The sequence below is a fragment of the Odontesthes bonariensis genome, chromosome 3 (genome assembly GCF_027942865.1).
Source record: "Odontesthes bonariensis isolate fOdoBon6 chromosome 3, fOdoBon6.hap1, whole genome shotgun sequence".
Taxonomy (NCBI): Eukaryota; Metazoa; Chordata; class Actinopteri; order Atheriniformes; family Atherinopsidae; genus Odontesthes; species Odontesthes bonariensis.
In genome coordinates, this window is record NC_134508.1 from 32978795 (window position 1) to 33005308 (window position 26514).

Here is a 26514-nt window from a genome sequence, read left to right on the forward strand (position 1 = left end):
CCCTGTGCGGCGATTGCGTTGTTTGCGCAGCCTGTCATGCTAGCCAAATACGTGGTGGCCAAGGTGCAAGAGCTAAACCTTCCACATAAAACAACAACTTGCACACTGCAGAAACGTCACACCACTTTATAAACCATCCGACAATAAAGTCACAAGCCTTACAATACATGCCCAGTAATATTGTTGTAATGTTTTAAATACTTGAACGCAGTTTTTCTAGAGAAGATAATTGTTTTGTATATGGGATTATCGTCCATTGACTCTTTTGGGCTTTCACATGCGCGAGCATACCAACAACCGGTAAGTGACACGCTGTTTATAAAGTTGTTTTGTAACGTCCCCATGCCAGTAATGTGAGAACCATGCATATGGTTTTGGTGGTAAGGCTTGTGACTTTATTGTCGGATGGTTTATAAAGTGGTGTGACGTTTCTGCAGTGTGCAAGTTGTTGTTTTACGTGGAAGGTTTAGAATTTGCCCCTTGGCCACCACGTATTTGGCTAGCATGACAGGCTGCGCAAACAGCGCAATCGCCGCACAGGGAGCGCCGATTTGCACCGGTCTGTGTCCTACTGTCAGTATTTGACAACCTCTAGCAATGGGATTGCGCTTCAAATGCCCCGGAGTTCCCCTTTAACATAGACTAGAATTGACAGAACGCCCCAAAACTGGTTTGACTTTGGTTACGAAATTAATTTAAATACCATACCAAAAATCCCCTTTTCTTTTAATGGCTCCTTTTATCCACTCTCAACTTATCCAATTCTACTGTTCAATGCAAAATCACTAACATAGCAATATGCCCTTAAATGAGAAGTTTTTTGTTTTTTTTTAAATCTGGACCTTATTTCTGGCGTAAAATCTACTCACCGATAACAGTTTGGTGAAAGTCGGCATCCTTCGGAAGATTTCTAGATCACTCAAGATCCGCGTATATCCATATAACGTGAGAGAACAGGGCATAGACAATACAGTCTCTAAATAAGGCATTATCTGTCTTTATTTCACCAATACTTTAAGCCGAATGAATGAATGAACGCATACTATTGCACTGTTAGCTCAGAGCTGCCGTGTTGTTGTTATTGTGGGCTATTGGGGGGCTTATGGGGGCTTTCTAAACACGCATCTAGTGGGATGACTTCATCGTCGCTGCAGCAGATGTGTGGCATCTCTCTCTCTCCTTTTTCATTAATCAATTCAGTAATTTTCCTTTCCACACAGACGATCCAGGATGTTCTCTTTCAGCCTGCATAGTTGAGTCAGTCAGAATAAGTCAAAACACCTGAATGGGTATGCTAGACTTTTGTAACTGATGAGGATCCCAGCTACCACGTATGCCAAAATGCCCTTTTAAATGTATGAAAGTAAAGCCTGGTTTATAGTCGGTAACGCAAGACGCAACGCAAGACGCAAGACGCAACGCAAGCCCTTGCGCGGTTGCAAGCCCCCCCTTGCGTGCTTGCGTGTGTCACCTCAATTTTCTAAACTTCACGCAAGACGCAAGTTCAAGCCACTGGCTGTGGTCGAAACCGCCTACTACTTGATCGATCTGACAGTATGCAGAGCGTTTACACACAGTGCACTTCACTCCTGCCCGAGCCGAAATCAGCCAGCCTGAAAAGCTGATTTCCCTTAAGCTATAGGCTAAACTCTGTAAATATATAACTTTAGCAACATTTGAAACATTTTCAGGCGAGAAAGTAGTCGTTTAGACCCCCAAGGTGTTGAAAATCTGACAAAATACCGGCTATTTACAAGAAGAAGAAGAAGCATGAATCCAGTCGAAGAGATCTATGGAAGAGAGACTTGCTGAAGAGGTCCTGGCGGTGAATTTCCTTTCATCGTAGTAGGCTTGTCATTGAAAAAACCCGCTACTCCACCTACTGTCCTGGCGGTGAATCGCCACGCAGCACACGCAACCGCCGACAAAGCAAAATGAAGTATAAACGTCTCGAGCCATTAACATACGCGCAAGACGCAAGCGCAAGGGCAGTTATAAGAAGTATAACTCAGCCTTAAAGTGAAAACAAGTTGAACTGTACAAATACATAAAAATTTAAGTTGTAAATGTGCCACTGGATTTACTTTATTGCCAATATTTATCTTTTGTATTAGTGTGAACACACCTTCTATAGAAACTGTAATTAGCTGGATTTCAGCTGTTTTGGAGCACTCCAACATAATAGAGTTAGTGATCTTTTTTTTTATTAAATGTGCATGGAAACATCCATCTTTGCATTTGATATGTAAAAAGCTACATTGTATTCCCCAAAGACCCACTAAATACTTCCTTTAGTGAATGTAGCTACATGGCTGTTTGTAGCTTGTGCTTGCACACATTTTACTGTGCAATTTAGTGAATCGTTGACTGCTATCAAATGTGTGTATGTATGTATGTCTCATTTTGATCAGATCTTCTGGTTTTGTTAAGTCTTGCTTTTCTTCCTACACACTTGGATTGAGTCAGCTAATCATCACACCTGCTCTTTGTTTGTTACTTGGTCCTCATGTACGAAACCTTCTAGGTTTCCTTTGCTCATTTGATGGATTCTTGTTGTAGTTAGTCCTGTGGTTTTCTTAGTGTCATGTTTGATTTACTTCTGAATTTTCTGCATCAGTGATACTTTAACTTTTATATAATTTTTGTTTTGTTGTTGTTCATCGTTCTATTCTCTTCATTCTGCATTTGGGTTCTCCATCTTCACCATGTCTAATGATACTTTTGTTCTTTGGATTTATTGTTGAATATTCAAATTGACTTTTCAGGCCACATTGCATTTCTTATACATGAAAAAAGGGGGGAAAAATATGAATCTGGGCATCTTGAGGTGCATTTTCTTTATGGTAAAAAATACTTTCCATATTAGATGTTGTATTAAGTACACACATGGGCCTCAGGGCACGTAACATATCATTTAACTTTAACATGACAGAGTTACAGTTCATCACATATTACTAGGAAATGACAGGCTTTTTGCTTCGCTTAAAGTGGTTACTGAGTTCAAGGTTACTGAGGTCAAGTGTATGTGTTACAGTTGCATGGGTGATTTCATCACAAACAAGGAGCAACTGCAGGAAGCAGTCACATTAGATCATTATCACTTTCAAGTACTTCAGAATGTTTACTTTCACTTGGAGGGAAACCATATCACAAGCACTACACCACTTCCTTCATGACTATTAACCTCTTTATTTACAGGATTATTGGGCGAGAGGCAGGGTACACCCTGGACAAATCACCAGTCCATCACAGGGCCACATAGAGACAAACAACCATCCATGCTCACACTCACTCCTATGGTCAATTTAGAGTCATGCAAAAACTACTGACTTTTGGGTCACACAGAAATGATTGACATTATCAACCAAAAATGACAGCCTTATTTCCTTATACACCCTTCATTTCCTTTTAACTGACAGATGGATATTTGACCCCAGGAGCAAACAGTTCCTCTTTTTTTTTTTTTTTCAACAGTTGTGTTCATTTTCTTGTGGGGTTGGTTGTTTAACATACAATTGAAAGCTATTTGGCTAAGTCTGAACAAATAAATACCTAGTTATGGTTGGGAAACAAGATACATAGGGGGAAAAAAAGCTTTGAGCAGGTGGCTGGTGTTATATATCAGTGCAGTCCCCTATTATTATATGTTATAGGATAGCATATAATAATAGGTATATATTTGTTTGAAATGTATGCTTGTTTGCATGTATTTTTGGTTTCCAGAAATGTACTGATGATGGAAACTTAGTTACTTTTAGACTGGGCAGGAACAATGTGTTTCTGTCAAAGCACAGAAATGTCTACAAAAAAACAGGAAAAACGGTGGTCACACACAGCTGTAAAGTATACTAAGTCTACTGTATATCTAAATTTGCTTTCCATTCAACATGTACCACATCTAATAGCACTCAACAAATCCAAAAGCCTCTTGTGTGTTTTCAGTTTAATGAAGCCTCTCAGCTGCTGATGTTGGTGGACACACTAAATCAAACTGAGCCAAAATAAATAAAAATTTACAACATGCACAAAAAGAAATTCACCCTCAATCACAAGTAAATGTATAATAATGTTTTTCTGTCATATAAAGAAAAAGAAATATAGATTTCTTAAATGTGTTAAATGTCTATTTGCTTATGGTTGTAACCACATCCATTTCTTCAACCAAATTTGCATGGCAGTTTCTTCAAATTACATTTGACCTTTTCCTTGGCTCTGGAACAACATTTTCATGGTTGAACAGCAGTCAGAAAAAAGACTATCAGGATGGATGCCAAATACAAAGCAAACCCAGAAAATGTTCCACAGTGATCTTAAAATGAGTAATAGTTGTACAGGTGTCCGTACTGTAAACAAGCATCAATGACCCATCGAGTAGTCTTAGCAATGTCAATAACACTGTTTAGTTCAACTCAGTGTAATCTTTGAGTATCTAGTTATAATATTTCATTGTGATCATGATAACTCTTCCAACGGTAAGGGGAAGCTGGTTATGTGATTAGAAAAATCTGAACTAACAACTCATTTTAAAGCCTGTCTGTGGCATCACATGAGGCACATTTCACAGGAAAAAATACATGCTTTACACTGAATGATGTCAATTTAATTCAGTTTCATGCATTTGAACCTAAATCATGCAGCATTATTTGATGACTTCCTCTGGAAAACACAGAGATAAGTTTTGACAGTGACAGAGTGAGAAGCACCTATAACATTGCTCTCCAAACTCCGGAGAGTTTGGCCAGACGGCATACCAAAGCATGACAGAGCTTGGTCTGCAGTTGGTGCGGCAAGAGCATGCCTGATCCTGCAAATGTTGATTTGAGATCAAGAGATGAAATGCCATGTAATGGTTGAATTGTAGAGGTGATAAAGCTTGTGATGAAGAAGGACAGACATGGGACCCAGTGGTGGAAGAGATGATGGGTTATCTTTAAAGTTTTGTCACACAGCTTTTGCTATCGAAGTGAGCAAATAGATGATCCTTTTTTTTTTTAAATATTTTTTGGGGCTTTTTATGCCTTTAATGATAGGACAGTTGGAGAGAGACAGGAAGCAGAGAGAGGGGAAAGACACACAGCAAAGGGCTGCTTGGTGCGGGACTTGAACTGGGGCCAGCTGCAGCGAGGACTGTAGCCTCTGTACATGGGGCGGCTGCTTAACCCACTACACCACCGACCACCCCAAATATATAATCCTAAAGGAAACAAAGTGACTCACTCAGTGCATGTACAGTTAAGTGGAGCAACACCTACGCCTGAGTTAATTGGACAGCTCTTCTTTGTTCCAGTATAACTGCATGGGATACCTAATCCACTAAATATCGAGGTTGTCGACAAACTACAGAAGAAAGAAGTGACAGATGTAAAAAGCCAAAGTGACAGCAACATCAGGAAGAAGGAACACGAGAAGCTTAAAAAAGGGCTAAACAAAGAAGTTGGAAAGATATGGGATGTGAAGGCAACAGTGGTGCCAGTAGTAATCTGAGCACCCAAATTGTCATTGTCGTTTGTGTTGCCTGTGTCAATGTTAATCATTTGTTCAGTCTAATGTTACTTAGTCAGTTGATATTTTCCTCTGCAGACCAACCGCACATCAGTAGAACAACTGGACAAATGCAAATTTGACCTCTGTTGAGAACGTATTTAAAGTTTCATCCTTAAATAATCCCACTTTGTTTCGTCCAAAATGTGAACTAATCTTTAACTACTGGATCTCACTTTGAATGCCACCAAGCAAAGGACTGTGTCAGCAAAACCAATGGAGAACAATTAAAGCAATGTGTGGTGTGATGAGGATTTTGAACACAGATAGCCAAGTCTTCCAATCAAGACGGAAAATAGCAGTTTTCATTGCACCAGATCCGAGGATGTGGTTAAGTAAATTACTGAAATAACCCTCTGTCCTCCACAAGTTCGACATTTCTTTGCATGCAGGTTGTGCCTTCCTCAAAACAACAAAAATGGGGTAGTCTAACATTTAACAGCTTATTCAATTTTCAATTCAGTTTATTTATATAGTACCAAATGTCATCTCAAGGCACCAATTCAAGCCAATTAGAGTCCAATTCATTGTAATCAAATCCAATTAATTAAATTCAAAATTAGTCCAATTCATTCATACAAAGCCAATTAAAAAAACAATTTCCCAGCTAAGGAAATCAATATATTGCACCAAAACTTCTCTTCAGTCTAATCTCCCGTCCTGAGCGTGCATGAGGAAACTGTGAAGAGAAACAACTTCTTTATGCTGGGCTTTGAGAGGACAGAAAAGAGGGGAAAACAAACACCATAACACCATTCAACGGATACCTGCTGAGACAGGGAAACACCAGTTAATGACAACAATAATTTAATATTTACAATTAAATAATTACAATGCCAAATGTACATCATATCATATAGGGACATAAAAGAGGGGAAAAGAGAGTAAAGTGATGAAAGGGGTATCATGGGAAGCCCCCCAGCAGTCTAGGCCTATAGCAGCTTAACTATGGGAAACTTCAGGGTCATCTGAGCCATCCCTAATTATAAGCTTTATAAAAAAGGAAAGTTTTAAGCCTGGTCTTAAAAGTGGAAAGGGTGTCTGCTTCCCGGACATTTACTGGCAGTTTATTCCACAAGAGAGGGGCCTGATAACTGAAGGCTCTGCCTCCCATTCTACTTTTAGAAACTCTAGGAACCACACGTAAACCTGCAGTCTGAGAGCAAAGCGCTCTGTTTGGAAAATATATAACAATGAGATCTTTAAGATATAATGGAGCTTGGTCATTACTGGCTTATATAAACAAACACTTAAAAGATTAATGTATTTTGACCCTCTTAATGTGTCGTGCATACATGTCACGCCTCCAAAGAAATGGTGGCCATGTTAACGATTAAAACAATGTACATGCATGAAGTTCAAGACTTGTATTATCTCATTAAACCAACCTCAACCACCACTTGTTGTCCGTCTGACTGATCCAATCTATCATTGTCCCCTTTGGTAGCCAGAGCTAAAAAAAAAAAAAGACTGTGACCTCATAAAACACTTTTTTGACTTAGGGTAGAAACATTTTTTATTACTGTGACCTCATAATATTCTGCAAAGACGCCATTACTCATGAGCAGATGGAGAAATGGATGTCAACTGTAACATATATTTCATGTTGGAGGTGGATGGGCATGTTCTCAATTTTTGCGTCGAAAACACAAGCGGGAGTCACTTTCTGAATGCAAAATCTTTTGAACAGCACGGATCAACATTGTTTCTGTCTACCTGATTAAATTGGACTCACTAATTACTCTTTAGTCCTATTTTGTTCTCCAACAACTTCTATGGGAAATGTTGGCTTTTAAGCAGCCATATGCAAGAATGAGAACTTTGATCCCAAACTGTAAAGTTGGTTGTTGAAAAACTAAAATAAATGAGTTAATAGATTATATTACTTATACATGGAGACTGTAACTACTTTTGTGGAGTTGGTTTTTTTTTGCAATGAGCAACTCCTCTCATATTGTGCTTTTGTACATTGTTTTTTTTTGTGATCAAATTTTTATTGTATTTTTTATGTCAAACAAAACAAAAACAAAAACAAAAACAAATACACAACACATGAAACGACAATGGACGACAATCAACATCCATACCAGCACCCCCCCACCCCCCACACACACACACAGGTCTCCTTCCCAGCTCACTCAGGTCTCATTCCCAGCTCACTCACCCGGTCCTAATAGAAAACACAAAGAAAAAAGTTTATCAAAAAAAAAAAAGAAAAAAAAAAAAAGAAACTGCTCAGAATAGTTGATGTGTAGATGCTAGAAGTAGAAGAGGATAAGAAAGTGAAAAAGAAAGCAACAGGACATCATCCCAAGCCATCAATCCAATAATCTATCAATAAAAAAGGACCACAAGTTAATATTCTTGCTCTGAGCACCGTGCATACTGGCCACAGATTTCTCAAGTTTAGCCAGATCTATAACTGTATTAATCCATTGTTGTTGTGACAAAGCATGGGGAGTTTTCCATCTTTGTGCGATTATTTTTTTAGCGGCAGTTAGGGCTACCAAACACCAGCATTGATGCATCAAGGAAAGGTCTAGCTCAGTAAAATCGTTCAGTAGCAAAATCCTTGGAGAGCAAGGGATGGTACTGTCAAGAATAGAGGAGATCTTTATAGAAACCATTTCCCAAAATGTTTTTACCCCGGGGCAGTCCCAGACCATATGTAGAAATGTTCCTGTAGCTCCTAAAGAGCACAGCTCGCATGTCGGTGATGATTTTCTTTTCATGTAAAATAATTTAAGAGGAGTAGTATAAAGTCTGTGAATAAAGTTATAATGAATCATCTGATGGTTAGGGTTACGTGATGATAAAACTATCTTTGGCCATACTGTTGTCCAGTTGATTGTGGAAGGTCCAATTGAAAGATCATGGCTCCAAAGTCTATCAACTTGTATAGGCTTTACCACACCTTCAGCAATGTGAGTATATAGATTGGAAACCAAACCTTTGGTGGATAAACAAATCTTTTGTATGGGGTGACACTCCAGTTTTTCTCCCCAGGGGACCCCGTATGCACGAAGAGCACTACAAATTTGTAGGTAAAAGAAAAAAGAAGTACCAGGTAAATTGTAGTGGGATTTTAAGTCTTGAAAAGATCTTAATGTATTATTGGATGTAATGTCGGAGAGGGTATTAATCCCTTTATCACTCCACTGAGGAAAAGAAATTGGGTGTTTCCCCAAATAGAGATCAAAGTTATTGAATAAAGGGAGGTGAGAGTGATATTTCAGGTGGGTTTTGGAATAGCATTCTACAATTCTCCAGGTGGCAACAAGGTGTGAGACAAGGGAGCCAAACTTGGATTTACACATTTTAAGAGGAATATTGGAATGGATTAAATCCTCAAGCCTATGTGGTTTGACCAAGTTTTCCTCCAAAGGTCGCCAGGCCACTTGTGCTCCCTTATTAAACCAGGTGCTGAGAGGTCGAAGAGTTGAAGCCCAGAAATAGTGCTCAAAGTTTTTGTACATTGTCATCATGCAAATGCATTTTAGCACAACATCAGAGGTACCTAACTTTCGTAATTTCTGTTACACTTATGAGTCATCTCTATTCAAATGTATCACAACAATCCAACACTTAGAAGGAATAAAGAGTTTAACTGACATTTTCAAAGTGATAAATATCGCTTATAAAGCAGTGTTTTATTACTATTGCTGCTTTAGACTGTCACTGTTTATTATCCTCATGAGCTCTTGATGCTCTGAGGCGTCCTGTCACTAAACTTTTGGCTCACTTTGTTTCTCTTTTACGATACCTGCAGAGCTCCCCACCCAGACAAATAAAATCCCTAATCTAATCATCCTGATGCTTACGAGCAGAATATCCTCTATTAACCAGATGGTGCTTAAAAATACACGATTGCTTCCTGTCTCCAACTCTGACTGTATAGTTTCTTGTCATATATTGCACGAAAAACAGCTAAAACAGCATCATGTTTTAAACACTTACTATATCAAAAAGCTGATACTGTGGAGCAAAATCACATGTCACTGCTCTGTCATGATGCATATTGTAAGCATTTAGCATGGCAGTGGGTGGTGTGAGTGGTGTGTGTGTGTGTGTTTGCCTGGGGGAAAGACTATTTTTAGATTTAACTTCTCTCAGAGACTTGTAGAAACAAACTAAGCTGTAAGTTCACATCAAAAACATATTTCCATCGATGTAAAATGTTTCAAATTTATCTTAGTAAATTTTTCAAACACAAGCTGTAACCTAGTTGCAAGTATTTGTTAATATGAAGTAAAGGCATTCTGCAGTATGAGTTAAAGTGTATATTTTTCAACTAAGACACTGTCTGGAACACCTGTGTTTTTTCAATTCCTTTACTTGAACCCTCCTGAAGCCCTTACACTACAGATCTGTTTGACTTGACAGAAATGATGGGCAGTTATCAAACAAAGCTATTGACTCAAGTGCTATGAGAGATGGAAGATATGATAGGAGGTTTGCACAGTTCATGCTGGGACAAAAGTCAATATTTGCCTTCAGTTACCCTGTCACTCTGTCTGCACAAGCCACATTCAAATATGTCCCTCAGCACACCCGCAGGCACACACACGGTCTTAAAAAAAACTCTGATACAGTGTACCTGTTTTACTGTAAGGCCATCTGCCTCCCGCAGTTTGATAGTTATCTACTGTTATAACTACAAGGCTGAAGCATGATCCAAGTTAGGTTTACTGGAATAAAAGACACCAACTATTTTTAATCAAAAAGCTGAAAGATACAGTGAACACTGAAGGATTTCATGAAAATGACTATGAGCAATAAAAGACAGAAGCTTTCTTTCGACTACATGTGAAACATGATCTCTGGAAATTTAACTGGAGAGCTATCATGAGTTAACACTAAACAAACTGATTCATTTTAATATTTGCACAAGCTATAACCTCATTGCTATCACTTCTGTGGAAATTATTGTTTTTCTTCTGAATTGTATCAGCCTGACAAACGTAGAATATGATACTGTTTGGACCAAACATCAGCAAATAATGAAAATCCTGTCTGTACATCTAGCTATCCAAAACCAAGCTCAAGATGTAATTTATTTATCTTTTCTTTTGTGCATCTATACATGGATTATTATGTATCAGGCTATTAATGATCTTCAGTCTGTATTTTTGTTGGGTAATGTGTTTTATTTTATCACTGAATGAAGATTTAGCTCATGATTAAGAGCAGATTAACGTTACAGAGATGTCTAAGCTTGTCTGTCAGTGAACTGTTTCATCCATAGAGAAAGATCCCTACTTATCATCTTTAGTGCCACCATTAAGTTTCACTCATGGCTCTAAGTAAAATGCCATGAAGTAACTAATGCAATTACCATAAACTGTACCTCTGGATCTGAAAAGGGGAGCCAATCAGAAGTGCCTTAAAGCTGTGGTTTGTCTAATGGCCAGCGGGGGGGGGCTGCTCTTGTGGTTGCAAAAGAGGTCAGTTTGTATTTAAATTTATGAGAAAATTACCCAACTTCTAACTTCACAGAAAGTCACAGAAAACAAACGTGTTATAGGTCTCATTTACAAGTTTGAATTTGCAAATTATGGCCCCATAATAACTGAAGTTACCGTCATACCAGTCGTGTGTGGATGCTTTAAAATGAGCTTGCATGAACAGCGTTCATAGTTTCTGGTAATTATCAACAGAGCAAGGCTGTTTTTAACTTCTGAACGTGAAGTAAGCACAGCTCTCTCTCACCGTATTGAATGGCGCACTTGCTGACAGTGAATGTGATTGATGAATTTTATCTGCACACGCCCTGTGGATGCACGCACAAGTAACCCATGCGAGTTGGCAGACGATGAGACGGTCTATGGATTTTATAAGCATTTATTTGGCCGGGACAGACCTGCGGGCGACATTTCAGTTACCAACTTCTCCTCATCCGTCTTTTTTTTTACTCTTTCTTACCCCTTAGCCATAGTAAACAGCACTGTTCTTGCACATATTTTTCTTTGTAACATTTATAATAAAACATTCTCAAAGTAAAGTACAAAAATATAACTTTTTCGACACAAAAACATGGGGTGTGTATTACATGAATATCAGTAGTGCGCCATCCTGTGGCTAAAACAAAACACGCAGTATTTGCTACGTTTAAAACTTTTCAAAAGGAAAATACAAAAAAAAGTCACAAACCTGCGAGCGACATTTCAGTTATCAACTTGTCGTCATCAGTCTTTTTTTTTACTCCATCTCACCCTAAACATACAGAATGACACTCATTACGCACACACACACGCAGAGACCCACAGTCTCTGTAAGTAACGTTAGCTCTAAACGAGGCAGAGTCACTGCCAAATGGCGCCAAATTTAGGAACAGGGAACAGTTTATAAAACTTATTTAGCACGGAAAGAACCCACTGAAAACAGCTAATAAACATGTTTACATTCTCCATATACATTTATCTCCACACATTTTACAGTTTAAACCGTCATTTACACTGAAAACAATAAAATACGTTGGAGAGCCTTTTTAGCCCAACTTACCCTTAGCCATTAGCCTGGGAATTCCCATGCTGCTTTGCAGCGATTTCATTCACACTGCAAAGGCAGCCTGGAAACCACCGCCCTTATTTTTGCCTGAGTTAGGGAACCAATCACAGAACGGGGGGGGCAGCAAGACGATGACAACGTCTATGCGCGACACCGAAGCTTTTAGAGTGTTAATCCAACATGGCAGCGGACACAACGTTACCGTTCGATGCAGCCTTAGAAAGTGTTTCAAGTAGCTTAAAACGCAAGTTTACTTTTAAAAAAGAGCAACGTTTGGCATTGAAAGATTTCATTGCCAAGAAGGACGCGCAAAGCAGCATGGGAAGAACCAGACGCCATTTGATAGACATTCGTAGCGCCCAGTAAACGGCTCTAGGCATTCGTAAACCACGCCTCAAATACGAGAAAATGCACACCTAGTTCCCAGACCACCATCTCATCGAGATGTGGACGGTCAGCCAGGCTACTTAGACATAGTAAACAGCACTGTTAGGGGAAGAAGGGCGGGGCTACAGACGTCTGGAGAACTACGGGAGCTCAGGAGGAGCAAAAAGAAAGCAAAGCCCAGGCAAAATGCTCTTTTGCAGGTAGAATGAAAATAAAACTGTTTTCTTGAGATAAAATTCACAAACTAAAATCAAATAAAAAATAAATAATAATGTGTTCATTTTTAACTCTGTTACACCCACACAAAGTATTTTCTTTTTCTACTCTAAGAAGTGAAAGGACCACAAAATCATCCTCACTGCATTTTGCCTCATACAGCAAATTACGGATTGATTGATAAAATGCATCTGATTAACTGTACAAACTTTCTGTGTGTAACGATTTTTTTGTCGGACGACCGATTTAAAAAAAGCTCATCTGAAACGTACAGGCTTGGTGTGCAAAGGTCTAGAGGAACTTTTGTCGAGGCATTGGCGCAGACAGATGAGCGTTCATCGATTCTGTCTTCATCTGTGTCCTGCACTGCCACTAAGTATCATTTTATCTGATGACACCATCCCGTACCACAGCTGCGGCTCTCATTTCTTTGTTTTATCACATTTAGTGCTGCTAGATCTTTTCAAGTTGTACTTTTTTCACTCGCTAATGAAGTTACTTTATGTTGGTTTGATGTGAAATTTGAGAGTGAAGCATTTATCACTGGACTTCTGCTGGCTAATATTCTTTAACTAGTGTACAAAAAAGATCAAATAAAGTAGGCTCTGCACAAAAAAAACATTTGTTTTTTAAAAATCACAGATGGATTTTGAGTATCTTTAGATAAATGTAATGCAGAGTCATTCATGTAGCTGCTCAGTTGGCCATGGGTTCCATTTTACATGGAACATAACACCATGTTCCATTTAAGTAGAAGAACTCAGTGGAGGTCATAAAAAAGTGAAAATTGAACATGAACTAGTTCGTGTGGGGACTGAGATTGTAGTTAAGAGTTTCAAATGGAGAACTTTGAACATGAACTTGTTAAGTTTTAATCTATGTGAACTGAACTTTTAATCCATGCTTGTGAACTTGAACAACACTGCTTGTAATCCAGCTTCAAGAATGCCAAAAAAATGAGTCAAGACTAGCCAGCTATTGAGCTTGAACATGTCAGGTAAACCTCAGCATATTAACATGGCAGCTAATTGTTCGCATGTTTGTGTGCAGACGTTAGTCTTCTGCTTAAATCACTCAAGATGTATTTGTTGGAACTCAGAAAGCATCCTAAAGAGATTTATGAAATGTAATGCAGCCATTATTTGCTATGCTGTATCTATACTTGTAAATGGCTAGATATGCCTCTGCATTATCCAAGGGAAGGACATCTTTTGGACAAAATAAAAACTTCAAATTAACCTTGACACGAAAGCTGAGTGAGGACTTACCTGCAATTGTTTATTTTAGTGCTGTTATCTTGAGATAAGTAGTTGATTATTATGTTATTGAGATATCAAAGCTCATTTTTTGCATGACAACACGTTCATTTATCTCATTCTCTTGGGAAATTGGCCTTTTGTTTTCTCAAGGTTATGGCATATAGTAAACCTGAAACGGATTCTCTAGATCACTATATGATTGTGGTGAGCTCCTGTGCCAACACCTAATTTCTTTGTTTATTATTGCTGTCATGACAGTTGGGTTGGATCCATAACATTAAATCAAGGCATGCTTGGTCAATCCTTTTTGTTGCACTGAGCACTGAACTGCACTGAAAAACCTGTTATACTTCAGTCAGCAGATGTCCTGCAAGCGATCCCACTGTTTGCAGTGACAGGAAAACGAACTTTACTTGGCCAAGCTAACAGTATGTATAGACCAGCTCTGTGCTCTTCGGTTGATAAGAAAATTCAATCATTATCTTGGGATCATTTTTTTTTTTTTTTTTAAGTTTCAAGCATGTCTTCTCTCTCCTTCCGTTTTTCCATTCCAGGAGGAGACAATACAACAGGAGTACACATAAAATCAAAATTGACTGGAACAGTAAAAAACAGATCGTTAGCAGCCCTAACGCAGTTCTTTGAGGCTCAGTGGTTGGGAATTCACAGTCTTGACTCACCAACCTCCTGAGTAAAAACTAAAAGTGCAGATTTTGATTCTGATTTATTTTTTTAATTCACTACTTTTTAAATCCTCTACAGGCAAATTATATTTCTGCGGTATGAATTACTGTTAAACATATGTTAATGTTGTCGATAGATAACAAAGTAGAATAAAATAGAAATCATCCAACAAACATTCAGAAAACTGAAGTGCCACAGAGAGAAGAGTTTTTGAAATCTTTAGAGATTGCCATGAATGGATTAGGGTGTTGTTTTTGTTCCTGCAGCTCGGTCTTGTGGTTATTGTCAAATTTTAAAAAAAGACATACGTTTTCATCACATTGGGTATTATGGAGACTAAATATAGTTGAGCAGACATGTCGTGCTGTGCATCTTCTGATTGGCTACTTAGTCTAAACTGCTGCATGTTTTTTTTCTTTTTTTCTTTTCATTGGTTGCACAACTTCATCGAAAACTGCATTTTTACAATTACGTCATGGTGTCTGAGCCTCATGTAATACCTAAAGTAACAAAAGAAGTCTATTACAGAAAATCTAAATATGTTACATGGCTTCTTCAAAAAAGACAACTTAGTCATTGTTTCAGTGTTAATTTAATCATAAAAATGCTGAATTATAGATACAGAAAAAAAAAGCTTTAATTTGACAATTTCTCTTCAGATAAATGTGCTATCTTAGGACTATGTAAACTTTCATCTCATCCACTCATCATGCCACCCGTCTCATGTCCATACATAGTCACAAACTATAAAACTTAAGAATGAATCCAGCAATATTTAGACTTCCTCAACATGTCTCTCTCACACGACCAACTATCACACAAGAAGGAAGCACACACACACACACACACACACACACACACACACACAAAACCTGTTGAGACTAAAAGAGGCATTAAAGAACAGTGTATACTGTTTGGGAGGACTCTCAGATGACTCTCGGTACAAAAACAACAGAGCTGCAACACAAAGTGCTGGTGAATTTTACAAATTAGCACGCACTGTGACGGCGGCAACAAACTCATGTAATGGATGACATTCAAATGTTACGTATGATCATTTGGGGAGTTTCGTCAATTTTAAGACATGACAATCGATCGTGTTTGAATATCTCCTCAGAAAAAAAAAATGATACAACTAATGTGGAGTTCTATCAACAATTTTTTTTTGGTCCTTTTTATTTTTAAGCCAAAAATACATGAATATAACAGACATAATGAACATAGCAAGGCTGAAAGAAAACTTCAGGTGTAATAGCAGACAATCTCATTCATGTGATCAAAATAACAGGAACATTTATCTTCATCTTTAACATCAGACAGCTTCATGTTGAAAAGTTGCAACCAACCAATTCAACAGATTTTTTTTTATTTTTTTGAAAATGCTGGTGTCACAATTCACAAAAAGCCAAAAATCGCTTCTTTTTTTCCTTTTCAGAGGTGGTCGACCGCATAGTGCAAATGGTCAACAAAACAGCAGTGCTAATGATGCTGATGCAAACAGTTAAATCTCATACTTTAACGATCCTGCCAGGCCCAAACCACAACTTATCACCTATTTTCTTTTTTTTTTCTTCTTCTTTTAAACATAGGTACTCAGCCTGTCAAGTTTGAGTTGGTCATCTGATTTTTAGCACCACCTACTGGCTGCATGTGGGACATTTTGAATCTGCAGTGCACAAATAGACAGCAAATAAATAACATCAGGGTACTTGTTGATTGGGTTCAGTTCCAAACGGTGCATAATCACTCAAAAATACTTCTGAGGTACACGTCTATTAAAGTCATCCTTTACCCAAGTAGTATACACCATTTCATGTCAGTTAAATCAAAGTGAAATAATTAACATACATGCCCACATAACAGGCATGCACGCACAGACATATTTATATTTAATACACATACTGTAGACATGGACTCAGAAACTACATTCACTCACCACGCAAAATAGATTTAGATGGCTTTTTCAACCCCTCATCATACCTCACTTGCTCAAACTCACTTGCATCCTTTCTAAGCTTCAGCACCTATTTAAAGAGAAAACCCACCCTAAAAAACTCATCTTGTCCCACGCAGTCTGAATCAGGCCCCTGCAGACTGTTGCTCTGGGACAGCACTGATTAGTGTCTTGGCTCTCTGAATTTTATCTTTGGAAGAAATGGGGTTCCTGCACAAACATTTGAAATATTCTCTTTGCAAAGCTTACCCTGGACATAAGAAACTCTGAAACTCATGGACTGGAATGGTGGAATGCTTAGTGTTGGTTTTTGACTAAGTTTTAGTGTTGCATCTGGAGGTTTTATGTTGTTTACTGTGTCTTTACACCTAAAAGCAGAAAAAAAAAAGAAAAGAAAAAATCTGATAAAAATCAAATCATAAATGCACAATTCTTTAATTCTTCTTTGTTTGGCAAAAGCAAACAGGTTAATATGTGTTTTCTGAACTGGCACAGCAACCTGGGTTCAAAGCCCACTCATGGGATTGTGGTACTTTGGCCACCCAAATGGCCCTAAATACACTGTTTTATGGGCTAGACGACCCACACTCTTGATCCTCAAAAGAAACAGGGGCAACTTTTGCCTGAAAAACAAATGGGTAGAATCAATGAAGGAATAACTGCCCATTTTGAGTGTTGAAATGGACACCTACGCCAAAGTCAGTCATAAATTATGACAAAAGCCTGAATTAATGGACACATATTTTACATTCGACTTGGCCATATGATCCATTTTCCTCTTGCGGCATGTCCTACCAATGTTCGACTAAATAAAAAAAAAATTTATTTCATGACTTTTGCTGTAGAAAACGGGCCCTGTCAAAGATAGAACCCACACATTTTGATCAAGATGTGGATCACTTTGCTTTAAAACTGTGAAACAGGCCTTTGGTATTGGCTGAGAACGACATCTCCGAGTATCCCTGTAGTTTGTTGTCCGTGGAATGAAAAACTAAAAAGATGTGAAGCTGTGAATCTTTACCAACGCCAATCACCTGACCCACAAATGAAGGTGACATAAGGGCAAAGATCACTCCAACATGTTCAACCATGTTCTTTCATGACCACACAAGCCATGGAATCCATCTTTAAAGAATAGCCTAAAGCAAGTCAGATTTGTAGTCATGATGTAAGGCTGTCATGTGAAGGACTGACAAACATAACCACAATAAAAAAATAATCAAACTCTGGCCTAAAATCTATGACCATTGCTCATTTCTGAACTACTGCCAGTCATTTTCAAAATATTCCAGACCCGTGTAGGAACCCCAAAAAGAGAAAGTCCTCAGTTGCCCATGGGAATACCAAATTAGATGTAGATTGCTTAGGGTGATTTTCCCTTTAATTAGGTGTGTTTGACAGTGGAAATAAAAAATAGTCGTGTATCTGTCTTTACAGGTTTATAGCACTCTTAAATGAAGCATTCACACATGCGAATCCGGGTGTTGACCTCAGGTGCGTAGTTTCACCGTAGCAGATGCGACTCATCACCTTTCTGTCGTTTGTGTTTCTGTGGAAAGGACCATGGGGTTGTAATGAGTCAGTATAAAACAACTGTTCCATCCCCCTCCAACTCCTCTGCATTTAAGGACGCCCAGGGTGTTAAGCTCATCATTCACCATGGGAGTGAGGGGGGCTTTGTCATTCTAGCTCTGTCCAAATGGATAGGGACCATGAATACCCTGGAAAAAAATGAGAGAAAGGGTGTTACTTTTTCGTCTGAGGGTCTATTACAACACAAAACTCATGTGACGACCTCAAAGATGTGATATATGCTTAGGAGCCACTATACAGTCTGCTATTACCTCCAGTTTTAGGGCCATTACAAGGTCTTTAGCATTTATAAGGAAACCACTTAGTCAAAGTCGTTTTGAATAATTCCCTCTTATATGCAAGCTGGCTAACAAAGTCAAATGGCTCTCAACAGTCCTGTTCAGCCACCCACAGATAGCCTGTGAGTTCAAACTACGAACAAAGGTTCAGCCACAATGTGATACCTCTGTATAATCTAATAACAATGAATTTAATAGAGTAAGTGAGTCTCAAAGCTGACGAGCAGCTTCAATCAACAGAAACGAACTTCGTTTCATAAAGCTGTACGTTAATGTTTACGTGTTGTGGAAAATAAGCAACACGTTGAATGCCAGTAATACTTACAGAAGTAAAATAATTACACACTAGAAAACACAAGTGTGACTCATCAATAAACAAGAAGTGTTAAGTTGGATCATGACTTAGGTGGTAACTGGATATCAGCTGGTAGACTGTACAGTCAAAATGACTCCAACATAAAGATTGTGTAGTTCCTGTACTGAGAGATCTTTCAGTTACAAGAAAGTTTTATCACAACACTTTCCACTCTGAAAGTCTCCAAACATATGTCAGACTGCAAAGAAAGCTGGTTTGTACGGTGGCCGACAAGTGCAAACGCGCTGCAAACAGAAAAACAAATCCAACAGTAAAACGCTGCAAGAGAAAAATGCAGCAATCACAAAAACAACCGGAGCACACGCGCTGCAAACTCCAAAACACATGCAAGAGGAAAACGCGCTACAGAATCCAAAGTGCAGTGCGTTTGCCGTGTCGATCACGGTAGGTTTGAATTTCAACAAGGTTTCGCACAAAATTAAAGTGACAGCTGTACGCTGCACTGTGTGTGTGTGTGTGTGTGTGTGTGTGTGTGTGTGTGTGAACTCCCATCAGGACGTATCATTCTGCTCCTCTGCCAAAAATATCCAGTTATACACAAAATATATCGGTATTGCATTCAGCATTCAACACTTAAATTCAATAACTTTTAAAAGCTCAAAAGTTTGGGACAAACGATACCATTGAAGTGGCAATACATGCAACGCTTTTAGAGCAGCATTTTCTTTTTTAACATGGACATTAATAAGTTTGCCCATTTTTTATTTGTGTGACCTTTTGGGCTTCATAAGGGAGCACCAGAGAAGTTTGTGAACCTTAAAAGCAAGTACTTCTGACTCGTTTTGAAGAACACTGACTTTTGCTATACACATTCCAGGGCCTGAAACTACTAAAGAGCAATTAAAATGGCAAAATAATCCGGTGCTACTGTGAAACTTTGTCCTGCCGCTGCAAATAACACATCTCATTACAAAAAGAAGGTTTCGGTGTCGCAGGGCTTATTTTCACGAGCCAGAGGCCAACTTAGAACCAGTTCCATCTGTTTCAACTGCCAATGCTCTGGCTCCAGCACCAAAAAAAACAAAACAACAGCAGTGCTACACAAGCACCCAGTTTTTGCTGGGCCAGAGCAAAGAACTGTTTATGTCAGATCAACTCAAATGCTCTGACCCCCGTGTTTAAACAGCCAAAGGATGTTTTTTTTTTTCCAGAGCCACGTAAACAGCTTCTCTGGCTGCAGAAAACCAAACCAATTCTTGGCTTGAACCCACTTAGAACTAGCCTGGGCGAAAGCCGACTGTTGACTCAAACAGTCTGGGAAAACCCAAGAGGAATCCGTTTCCATGGAGGGCGGGACCTTACCCAGCAACTTAAATTCATTGGAGTGACGGAGTTCCCTTAACCAATCATAATGTTTAGAAATGACGTTGGTTATGCGCCGAGGTTCATGGTTACTCTCGCGAGGCTCTAGCTCGCGAATCACGCTTCCCACATCCGCTTTTATTATACCGGTACCATTTGATAAATCAAACTTTTCCCAAAGCCAGTTGGAAGGAGAGCTACGACATCCTTGCCACTAACAAAATTGACGAGGCATTCCTCTTGCTCTCGTTTTAATTGTGTAATGATCTCCAGAGTTGAGACAACTTCATGGATAGCTTCTAGCGTTCTTCCGTCGCCATGTTTATTTCCGCTGCGGTTGAACTACAATTATATGGACTACAATGGACTCCGCGCGTGAGTTCTGCGTCACCACTCGCAACTGTTTGCTGATTGGCAAAACACTGAGCGAACCGAGGTAGGGGGATTTGGCCAGACTATGTGCGGAGCCAAAATCTTTGGGCGGAAGTACGTAGGATGGCGTCGCCAGGCTAACTTAGAACTGGCTCCAGCACCAACTCTGAACCAGTGCTGGAATGACTTTGGTCTAAAAGAGGTTACAATGTGACTCTTGAACCTTTTTAAACCAGACAACTTTTAAACTCAGATACAGATATCCTATTCCAGACCCTGTAGATAGATCCAGAGCACTCCTAATGTCCTTCATTTTGATTGACCTGCCACACTCTATGAGGTCACAACAGAAAAAGCACTTGATATGCCAAAGAAAGGCCATAAATCTATATACACATACCTGGCCATAAGTCACCATGGAAAGATTGGTTTGGAGACCATTTGATGCTCTATTTACAGCATTATGAGACAGTCCGTTCTGATCTTGCTGGATTGGCTCTTGTGTGCGTTCCCAGGCTCCACCGGGATCTCTGAAACCGTTGTCAGTGGCATCATGCTTGTTCTTCTGTGGCGAGGCAAAGGGGTTGAAGTCTCTCTGCACGTTGCGCTGGGGTTGCGTGTTAAATTCTGTCTCGAAGGAGGAAAGCTGCTGAGTCACACCAAGGAGGCCTCCAACTTCTACACTAAGAATCACCCAGATTACATCTGCAGAAAACAGAAACGTGCACAAACATGGAATCACTCCACATGACTGAGCAAAGAGAGCCATGTACTGATCTTCTGGGTCTTTTATTTCTATTGAAATAATATTTTTTGTTTAGATGGCAAAGGAAGCCATGTAAGGGCATCATCCTGGACTCAAGAAAATTGCAAGAAAGACAAGTAAACATTTAACAAAATTGCAACAAAAGTTAGTTGCAGCCCAATGAGCTGAAGCCATGCCGTTCTCCTACCTCCATAAAATAATCCAGTGGCTGTACACATCCTCCACTGGCCCTGGTACATGCCTGGATTTGTGGGACTTCGCATCTGCACACTCACATCTGAGATTTCCTGTGGGTCTAGAGACTTCACCATAACGGTGTTTACATGCCCAAACTGATCCCCTCCGATGTATTTAAGACAAACCCCCGGCGGCCACGACTCTGCACCTATAATTTACAAAAATGAATTCAGTCAAAACACAGTTAGGGAAGTAAATACAGAAATCATTACCTGTGTAACTTTCTCCTGCTGTATGAAGAGTTAAAAAGGATACTTCACTAAGCACAAAGGGTAAATACATTGGCATGTACCTGTGTTTTGTATCCTCCAGGTTTTTGTGAACGGCGTATCTGGAGGGACAGACTCTCCTTCCCCAATTGTCACATCTTCAACAAATGACATGGATGGCGTGTTGATGTTGGGGCCTTCGCAGTCGTAATATGCACCAATAGCAGCCTGCAGGTTCCTGCTCCAACACAGAACAAAAAGAATGTTATCACGGGTCAACATTAATCAGGTAACACTAAGTAACTCCAGCCATGATTATTTTATTTTTCTAATGTTCCAACCTAAACTAACATCCACAGAACAGTCTGTCCAAGTCTTTGTATTTGGAAAGACTTTTACTTTGTATTTATGTTTCACAATATTAATAACAGTAACACTTGGCACGTCAGGAGGCCTGAACACTTGTTTCACCTCCGAAAGAGATGAGACAGATGTCATGATATTCAAAACAACCTCAGGAGTTGTGTGTATGATGAAACAGTCATTTTATTATTTGCCACTGGGGCTTGTAAAGGTACTGCAGCTCACTTCTGCTACTCATCAGATACTGAACCGAGAAAAATCCACCCAAAAATTGATTTCAACAGGCCAACATTAATAGCTTCATTGATCTGTTAAAGTGCAGGCCTTCAGTCATTTGACACTTTTACAATTGCGCTCCTAATGACTTCATTCAGACATAACCACGACAGTGATGGAGGCAGTGGTCTGGGATATTAGCCATTTGCGTGAGATTGGACAATAATTCAAGTGAATCATCGTTCCAACGTCCTTTGAGTCCTGTTTGGACAACATGTCATGTCGACAATTCATGCTAGCTTGAACACTGAATTTTGCACTGACACTGCAATGTAATAATGCCCTTCATTAAAACTCTGCTGTCTGGTAAATATCCACATAGGTCAAGGTCCACATCTCCAGTTTGAAGTAAAAACTTACATATCTAGACTCCCGGTTGAGCAGCCATAACACTGACGTTTTATCTCCATCTTGACACCACTGCTACACAGTCAGAAAAGACTCATCTGTGCATCAAAGCGCATCCGTTTTAACAGACAAAGCATTACTGTCTAATTAACAGCAATATACTGATCAACCAGCTAATCAAATGATAAGCTGACAATTATTTGATTTTACTTGATAAAAAGGATGGGTCGCCCGTAAAAAAAAAATGTAAAATTAAAAAAAAGGAATGCAGGCATATTTAAAGTGCTAAAAGCGTTGTCAGTGAGACTGCTGTGAGGTCATTTTCTAATGATATGAAGACATTTACAACCCCCGATTCCAAATGAGTTGGGATGGTGTGTAAAATATCTATTAAAAACAGAATCCAATCATTTGAAGACCTCAATCAATTTCATAAATTCAATAACTATAACTTAGATGCAGAGTCTCTCAGGAATAAAGCTGGGCAGAGGTTCAATGATCTGAAAAAAAAAAAAAACTACATCCATAAATAGTGGATCGAGTTCAGAATAATGTTCCTCGACACAAAATTTTGACTATGAATAGTCCACCACCTACAGTACATAATATAATCAAAAGCAGAGTAAAGCTCTACCATACAAAGAAGAGGTCATATGTGAACATGATCCAGGCACTCCAAGGCACCACCGATGCTGAAAAGTATGTCCCTGTGTTAGAGCAACACATGCTCCCATCCAGAGGATGCCCATCTCAGGGAAGGCCTTGTATATTTCAACAAGACAAGGTTAAACCGCACACTGCTTCCATTACATCAGCATTGCTTGCTTCATAGTAAAAGAGTTCGGGTGCTGGACTGACCTGCCTGCGGTCCAGAGCCCTTCACCATCCGAAAACATTCGGATGGTGAAGGGCTACAATCCAGTATCAGAGAAGAACGAGACAACATTCCTCTCCAGAAGGACCAGCAACTGCTCTCCTATGTTCCTGGACATCTGCAGACTGTTGTTTAAAGAGGGGAATGCTACACCGTGGTAAACGGCCCTGTCCCATCTTTTCTGAAACATGTTGCTGCCATCAAACTCAAGATGAGCCCATATTGTTCATGAAATAATAAAATATCTTACTTTCAATGTTGGTTATGTTTTCTATTTTCCATTGTGTATAAAATATTAATTTATGTTATTTGCAAATCATTGCATTCTGTTTTTTTTATTTTCTTATTTACATTTTAAACAGCATACCAACTTTTTTGGGTTTGGGTTTTTTGTAGACACTGTAGAGTGCAGAAAAGATCAGCCACAACATTAAAACCGCGCCTCATCTTATTCAAATCTAATATTCTGCTGGGAGAATCTGCATCGTGACCAGTTTGACATTTGCTACCAACCTAAACATTTCTGTAGACCACTTACACTCATCTAATTCAGCAACAGCACACCAGCAAAAACTACTTAGGAAGGGCTCTAAAATCATCCCCTATAAACTGTAAAAATAACTATGAACCCAGACCAAAAGCTCTCCGGATACCAATATGATGGGATATGATGGCATTTGTGGGAAGCAAGCAGAGTCCACTACATACCCCCGCTGCCATCTACAAGTTTCAAAGACTCCAGGACACCCCCAGATGTTGTACACCCACATCCTGACTGACGAAGGCATGAAGAGGACCTGCTCAATATCAGCTCAAAGCTGTCGTAATGTCATGACTGATCGGTGTCGGTGTTCACTTGATTTTAATGGTTAGAATAACACATTTTGGAATATACAGAAATAAAACAAAGAACTCCAACTGGCCACTGTAACACATATATTGGTAAAAACTACATGATAACGATGCTAACGTTTATGTGATGAATGATGTGACAAACCTAACCCCCACAAAAAAGCCAAAAATCAGGGTTCAGTGGACGACCTACGACATCTGTGGCTTGATGACATCATATTTTCGTAATATGACTCCAAACGGAGGACGTGTAAATTCTGCTATTTGGTCGGATTTTGCCATCACGCGCGTTGCTACCCTAGCCACTGATTGCTGAGCAATTAAAGGGGAGAGTTCAGCTGAGCGGGGACGGTTTGATCAAGCCCACTTGTTGTTGATAGATCACGACTGGTTACGTCATCACACCTACGTGCGGCGGCTGGCGCTGCCTTGAGTTGTGGTTTCCCGAAAAGCTCACTCAAAACTGGCTCCTCACGCTATTATGTAACAGTAGCAGTCACAATCAAAGCCACCGAGAGCTCGTTGTGTGTGAATTAGCATGCTAGCTCATTAGCCTGCTTGCTCAATGTATATGTACCCTTTTCACCTTATTGCAATTCCTGGTTGGAGCAAACTTTACATTTCACTTCCGTTTGCCACTGATCGCCCAGTAAGAGTTAACTGCCATTTCCCGTAAAGGGACGAATAAATTACCCATACAGCTACTCCCATCATTAACTAAGTACCATGTGTGGCTGCCTGCAGTTCTTTTAAAATTATTTCAACATACGCTAACTGGCTAATTGTGCAGCTAGATTAGCGTCATGTTGCTGGTCGACAACAGGCCCCCCCCGTATCCCCGCGCTCACCAGTTGGTCATGTCCAGGAAGAACGCGCAGCCGGCTGGGTTAAGCTGGAAGCCCAGTAGCCTCTGAAACTCCGATATTAGGACGTCCTTGTCCGTGGTGCCCATGCAGCTGAACTTCTGCATGAGCTCCGCGTCCACATCCATGTCCGTGCCCTCCATGGGTGGCGGGTGTCCCGCAGCAGAGACGGGTGGTGTGGGGGTCCTCTCTCAGTTCAGTCCGAGGCCTTGTCCAGCCATAACAACCAGCTCAACAACAACAACCGTCAGTGCGCATGGCACGACCAGGGGGACGATGTTTGACGTTGCAACAGCGAGAGCGTCACCTTCAACGTCATCTGTTGCCATTTGTGGCCACATTTTCATTGGCTTATCAATGAAATTGATGTTGTTCATTTTTTTAGCTCGGTACTGCCAAATTAACTTGATTGATATAGTATATTTTTTCCCGATAAATAACAGTCAAACAATAATGTTTCAAGCAAGTGTTTTGATGTGGGTTAATCCACGTTATTTTTACGAAACGTAAAAAACAATGAACCAACATTGAGCCCCATTTTAAGAAAATGTAGTCTATGCTGATGGATGTCTTTATCTTTTTTTTTATGTATATGATAATAAATATATTATTTGTGATTTGGTGCCAGCATCACATTTAAAAAGTTGCTTTAAGGTTATGTTTATCATTGTTTTTTTCAAGTTTTTAAAAAAATTGTTATTATCAATTTCTGTATTTCAAGGAGTAAATTTTTTTGCATTTATGTTATATTTCCATGTCTTAATGTTTTTCTATGGGTGACCTATCTGCAGGCAGCCAGTTTAGCAACCTGGTTGTTTTTCCTGAAGATACATTTCTGGCAAGGCAAGGCCTTCAGTGACATAGACAACATCGGCATGACAGCAAATGTTGTTTCAGACTCTGTATATCATACAGTATAAGTGGAAGTTGGACATCCTCACAGATTTTTTTTCTAAAAAGAAAATCATGTTCCTGGCGTTTTGCCACCTATGAATATCTTTAAGGTTGCAATATATACCTCAGTAACTCGTCTACACACTTCAGCAGATTATCTTGGGTATAATATTAGCATAAATCATAAAGATGATACCAATTATACTAGATGATATGATATGATATGATATGATATGATATGATATGATATGGCTAAATCTTTTTTCATTCTAATTTGTATCATGTTTAAATAATGTCATGGTACAACTTGCCTGTTTTAGCTTTTGGATGCCACAAAGGAACAAAGGTTTCAAATACAGTTTT

At 39.4% G+C, this 26514-nt stretch overlaps 1 protein-coding gene across 1 annotated transcript; it reads right to left on the reverse strand.

Moving 5' to 3' along the window:
- Positions 1 to 15167: 15167 nt before the first annotated feature.
- Positions 15168 to 25522, reverse strand: ilrun (inflammation and lipid regulator with UBA-like and NBR1-like domains). Its single transcript, XM_075461618.1, has 5 exons — positions 25243 to 25522; positions 21765 to 21919; positions 21423 to 21620; positions 20870 to 21174; positions 15168 to 18269 (listed from the first exon to the last, which is right to left on the reverse strand). The coding sequence occupies exons 1-5, from the start codon at positions 25398 to 25400 to the stop codon at positions 18234 to 18236; spliced, it is 852 nt and encodes a 283-aa protein (XP_075317733.1). The 5' UTR covers positions 25401 to 25522; the 3' UTR covers positions 15168 to 18233.
- Between the last annotated feature and the right edge of the window lie 992 nt (positions 25523 to 26514).

What these genes read in the sequence shown, in the direction of transcription:
- ilrun (XM_075461618.1), bottom strand. Translation starts at nt 25,400, where the DNA reads ATGGAGGGCACGGACATGGATGTGGACGCGGAGCTCATGCAGAAGTTC. An exon ending in TTCCTGGACATGACCAACTG is followed by an intron (nt 21,920 to 25,242) that starts GTGAGCGCGGGG and finishes GTGTTGGAGCAG; the next exon opens with GAACCTGCAGGCTGCTATTG. An exon ending in CTGGAGGATACAAAACACAG is followed by an intron (nt 21,621 to 21,764) that starts GTACATGCCAAT and finishes TGTAAATTATAG; the next exon opens with GTGCAGAGTCGTGGCCGCCG.